Source organism: Oreochromis niloticus, linkage group LG3 (genome assembly GCF_001858045.2).
Source record: "Oreochromis niloticus isolate F11D_XX linkage group LG3, O_niloticus_UMD_NMBU, whole genome shotgun sequence".
NCBI lineage: Eukaryota > Metazoa > Chordata > Actinopteri > Cichliformes > Cichlidae > Oreochromis > Oreochromis niloticus.
The window spans coordinates 27,297,288-27,302,805 of record NC_031967.2 but is presented as its reverse complement, the minus strand read 5'-3'; the positions used below and the strand labels follow the sequence as shown (position 1 = coordinate 27,302,805).

Sequence of the window (5,518 nt, the reverse complement as noted above, 5' to 3'; positions counted from 1 at the left end):
ACACTCAAAAAAATCTGTTGTTGGATGAACACAATTTAATCATGGCACCTTTTTCCCCGTGATTTAACCAAGTACAATAACCCATATTTGACCATGTCAAACCAACACATTTGGCATTTGGTGGTTTAATGTAATCAGATTACGCTGGATCAACGTAGTATACTTGCATTGACTTGAAGTGATTTATTTAAGTTTGTAGAGTGAAATTTGTTTTAATTCATTCTACACAAATTAAAAACTTTAGGAAAACACAATGAAATCTTGTTGTTTGAACAACTACTTTGTTAATCAAGGTAATTACTGCTTGTCTTGCTTAATGAACCAATATAGGGGTTGATGCTTTCAAAGAGAAAAGCAACCATTTGCACTTACATTCATAGGTAATTTAGAATCACCAATTAACTTAACTCTAATTACGCACTGCAAACCAGCCAGATTGCGGATTTGAACCCAGGCCCTTCGTGCTGTGAGGCAACAGCACTAACCATCACACCACCAAGCTGTCAATCCAGGCTTAGCAAAACTAGGAAAGCTATGATTACAAGGCTTGATGCAGAATTTTCTGTACGTTTTTGTCCTTGACAGGTTAAACCACAATAAATAGCGAGAGCATACACGTGGTGTGGGTGTAGTTGTCTGCCTCTTAAAACTCCAGCAATTTTCCTGCAGTTTGACATTTAATGTGATCTTGTGAATTTCGTGAGTCCAGGCAACTAACCACTCTTACTAGATTGTATCATGTCATCTCAACAAGAACAAATTAAGTTGCTGAATTTCATGCAGATGCTACGTGATTTAATTACATTCACCATAGAAACATAAAATTATTTAGTTCAAATTACAAGTTTGAATCTTGTACATGTAACAACCACCCAATTTCATTTTTTGATTGTAGGTTATGAAGCTGAGTACATTCTTGATTTTAACTGGACATAATAACTTAAGGTAATTTCTCATGATCAAATTTAGGGAACGCAGTACCTGTAAGATTAAAGTTATCCCAGCAGTAAGTGAGTTTAAGTTTAAAACTTACTGTTTAGAACAAATAAAATTATTCGTCTCATTATTCCTGCGACTGATCCACTCATGCTGTCCTCCTCTGTCCACGCCTACAGACATGTCACACCCTTCAGTCTTCCCCTCTGTGGCCCACTTCTCATAGCAGACTACGTAGTCACTGACCCATAACCATAATCCCAGAGTGCATTTGTAGCTCAGTCCGATCCAAACATAGGGACTGTCAGCATTCTTGGCTGTTTCCTGGACCCGTCCCTGCACCTCAGGGTTGGTGATAGAAACCAGCCCCTTGTAGTTGTTTTCACAGTAATTCAAGGCTTCTTTCCAGGTCTTGTTTTCTTTGATCAGGATCATTTTATCTAATAGTTAAAAAAGTTAAAAAGATATTTAAGTTCACTTTCAGTTCTTTTCCTTTTCTTTTCAAAATTAAGATTAGAAACATAGACAACCAAGTTTGCACTTATACAGATCTTCTTGAGAATTTTCTTCATGAAAACCAGTAAAAAAGAAATACTGTCAGAAATACTGAGTAATGACATCATCTACACTCGACCTGTGCATATAAACAAAGATGAAATCACATAAGGAAGTTTAAACTTACATCTGGTTAGTTCTCTCCTTGATGTCTCTCCTCAGTGTGTTCATAAAGACTGCTGTCAAAAGAAGGTTGTATGCTTCACTAACACAGAGATCTTGTTTCCCAAAAGGTCAACATCTGAATATTAAAATATTCCACCGGAATGATCCAGTGTGTATGTCGGGGATGAAATGGAGACTTTACTGCGATAAACAGAAATATAACACTGCACTGTCTAATAGCGAACGAGCATTTATAGTTGTTACAAAATGCTCCAGGTTAACTTCACCATACAATGTTCAGTGGCACTGTTAGAGTTATCTGTTAAATGCTGAGAGACGAGGACACAAGGGAGGTAAGAACAGTAAATACTAAACTCAAAACTGAAAACCAAACACATAAAACTAACTCTCCGTTAGAGCACAGAAATCACACATTCAAAAGTACAATATAGGACTGGTTCACTATGAAATGCAGAGACATCAAGGACAGATGAACAATCTAAAATAAATCAATAAACATAAAAAGAAGACCAAACCCATGAAAATGTCCATGAAAATACATTTTTATAAAGTAATCTAAATTATGGAGACAACAGGATGCAGCTTACCAGCATCAGTACTCAGATATGCTGCAATCTGCCTCTCACCCCACATCATGTGGGATCCGCTGCAGCTTCAGCACTAAGTCCTTTCCCATCTCACCTATGGTGGGTTTAAGCTATGTCTTCTAATCGTACAAAGAAACTTTCAGGATCCTCACCTTCCTTGAAGTCAGGTATTATTGGTTCACCTACATGAATGATTTCTGCTCTCTGTACCAGAGCAGTTTGGAGAAGGAGGCTCAGCTTGGTGCTCAGCGACTCCATGAGGTAGCTGCACAGCTGATAGCTGAGGCAGTTACTCAGTCTCTCGCTTTGGGAAAACAGCTGTTGCAGAAACGTCCCTCTGGACAGAAGGCTGATGAAGTTCAGATTATACATCATGTTGCAGCTTTGGTACATTATCACTCAGCTGTTTAATGTTTTTATTAACAGTATTGTTTCTATTCTTTTGGATCGTCACATTAATTCTCAAATTTCATCAAAGATATCAGGTTCAGAAAGTTCTTTACTCACAACCCCAACTGTTATTTGCTTTGGTCGTACCACTAGTTCAAGATCATCCTCATCAGCCATCTGGCTCAATTGTTTTCCACCTTCTCCTTCTTCCATGTCAGCAAGGGGGCTTTTCCTTGTCCCAAAGATTTTTCTACATCCTACTCCTCTCATTTAGTGTGTTTTCATCTTTAATTCACAGGCAAAATTAAACCCACTTCTGACACCACTGTTACACAGAGAGGTGTGGTTTGGAAAACAGCAGACATCACACTGAACAGAGAACAACATTAGTTTATTGGCCAATCTTTTACACACACAGCAACTTCCAACATTGCAACCTATCCATCTTTCTCACACATCCCACAGTCCACCTTTATACACTCTCAAACAACACCTTCTCAATTTAAACTGGCCTATGACAATCCTTCCAGAATAGGAAAAGAAAAACAAAGAAGATTAGTTTTCACAAATAATTGTAACATTATAAATCACTTGTCAAAAATGGAAGCAGACATGTCATATACATATGCACAATTTAAAAGTCATTTAACACTTCTCTAATTACTTTAAATTTCTGCAAATGGTTGACCAACCAAACTCCTACTCTCGCCAGCTCACATCCTATAAAAGAGCTGCATTTGAGGCGGGCTTCCTCTTTACCGGCAAGACAAGATGGATGCCACAGAGGTTTGACCTGGGTAACTTGCACCAAACATTTCACTTCTATCTTAGTCCACAGGTCACATCTGTAGACACATCAGAAATGTAACACATGTTTACTGTGTTGCTAACCTGTAAAGCCACTAGATGGCACTGTTGGACTGTCATAGTCAATGTGAATACTTTACTGGGAACATAGAAGTTGCTCGAGAGGGAGCGTTTCCTCAATTCAAATTATTGTTGCTTGATAATTAATGTTTGTACTCTTTTGAAATAAACTTTAAAATGCCTTCATTTATTTTGCTGCCATGATATTATCCAATGGGGAGCATTTTAATTTTGTTTTAGTTTCTAAACTACACTCCAGTGAAATAACAATTAAACGCACAGATTTAAATGAAGACTTAGATTTTGTTGACTTTCTTCTTAATAGATCTCATTTGCCTTTAGAGAGGTCTGTGGTTGCTATTTGTTACCTTTTACCTCTTTTTTGTTGCTGTAAATGTGGTGGCTTTAAATGGTGAAGCTTCACTGCTGAAATATTCAACTCTCACCGCAGGTGAAAGCTTGCCATGAATGACCCACAAGTGGAAGGTTTCTATTGGTGATGGGCAGATGAAGCTTCATGAAGCACTGAAGCTTTTCATCCAATTGGTTCACCCCAGCGCAAAGCGTCTTGAAGCTTCATTTGCTCTAGTAGGACATCTACTGGACGTAAAAATATTTGTTGGCATGAATTTGAAGAGTGTGGCATTTTGCACACAGCCTGTAAATGTCAACAACAAAAGGAGTGTGTAAAGCATGTATATTGTAGTGATGGGAGTATGCTGTGTATATTTATACTGGCAGTATGGAAAATGATTATTTGGAAATGCTTAAAATGGAAATGATCATTTACTGTGAGGTGAGGTGTGGTTGGGGTATGGACAGTGGTTGTGCTTTTGTAACGTTGAGGTATGGACAGCTACACACTGAGGCTCAGTCCTGCCTGTTCACATTTTATTCTGTAAAAACTAAAGTTTCACTGCTTTTATGACCTTTTAAGTGGGGAGAACATAGCTAGGATTTACTGATTTAACAGATCTTTTAAATCTTTTGTCCTCCACAATGCTAAATGGCTGGGAGTCCTCAATCACCATGCTAACCAGGTCTTCATCTATTGGAGATTGTTCTCCTGAGGAAAGACAATAAAAACAAAGCACAAATATAAATATCACACACGTAACTTATTAGAGTTGTATAATATTGTTATATCATTTAGTAACATTACGGCATGCTATATTATCATGGCATTTGATGGCTCACCTGGCCTTGCTCCACAATCGGTGTTCCCCTTATTCTCATGCAAGGCTCTGTAGTGCCTGAGCATGGATGAGGTGTTGTTGTTATATCCCAGCTCCCTGGCACATAGCAAACACTTCACCTTGTACAAAAGTAAAGACAGCTTAACATAAATTGTATTGCACCATCAGTATTATGAAAATACATCATCTGTAGAAATGTACATACCTTGTTGGGAGGAATAAAATCAAAATGTTCCCACACAGGGGAGGACATCCTCCTCTTCTTAGCTGGCTCCATTCTCTCCTGACTTTCTCTCCTCACTCTCATAAACCTCCAAACTTTCTCCAAACTCTCACTAACCGCAACTCTCCATCAAACACCCACATTTTGAATGAAGTCTGAGGGGTTTATATCGCTGTCATAGCTCGCGGCAAAGTTCGAACCACTTCCTGAACCAGTCACGTGGTACAGCCGGGCAGCGAGGCTTCGGACGTCATCATTTTCAGCTCCTCCCATAAATGAAGCAAGCCTCGATACGCGCATCGCGGAAACGCCCCCTCCATTACTCGACACACGCTTCGAAGCCTCGATACAGAACGTCACATCACTAGTTTCTATTGGTGGAAAACCAAATAAAACACTAGAAAAAATGTTGTCATGAACTCTGTTTGAGTTCATTCTGTCTGTGTGTTAGAGAGTAAAATAAATTTAAATGTTATTTGAAAACACAGTGCATTTGGTTTCCTGATGTTTTAAAATAAATATTAGTATGTTAATCTGTGTAGAAATAGGTGCTCAGAGAACTACTGTTAGTAGTGTAGACTGTTACAGCTGCAACTCAGTTTATTTGTCTTCAAAGACACAGATAATCAGTTTACAAC

The 5,518-nt window shown here is 38.4% G+C and overlaps 1 protein-coding gene across 1 annotated transcript; it reads right to left on the bottom strand.

The window, feature by feature from the left end:
* Positions 1 to 3,631: 3,631 nt before the first annotated feature.
* On the bottom strand, positions 3,632 to 5,244 carry LOC112846239 (zinc finger BED domain-containing protein 4-like). The gene is made up of 3 exons (XM_025905701.1): positions 4,863 to 5,244; positions 4,659 to 4,776; positions 3,632 to 4,527 (listed from the first exon to the last, which is right to left on the bottom strand). Exons 1-3 carry the CDS (start codon positions 4,962 to 4,964, stop codon positions 4,394 to 4,396), a joined length of 354 nt encoding a protein of 117 aa, XP_025761486.1. The 5' UTR covers positions 4,965 to 5,244; the 3' UTR covers positions 3,632 to 4,393.
* Between the last annotated feature and the right edge of the window lie 274 nt (positions 5,245 to 5,518).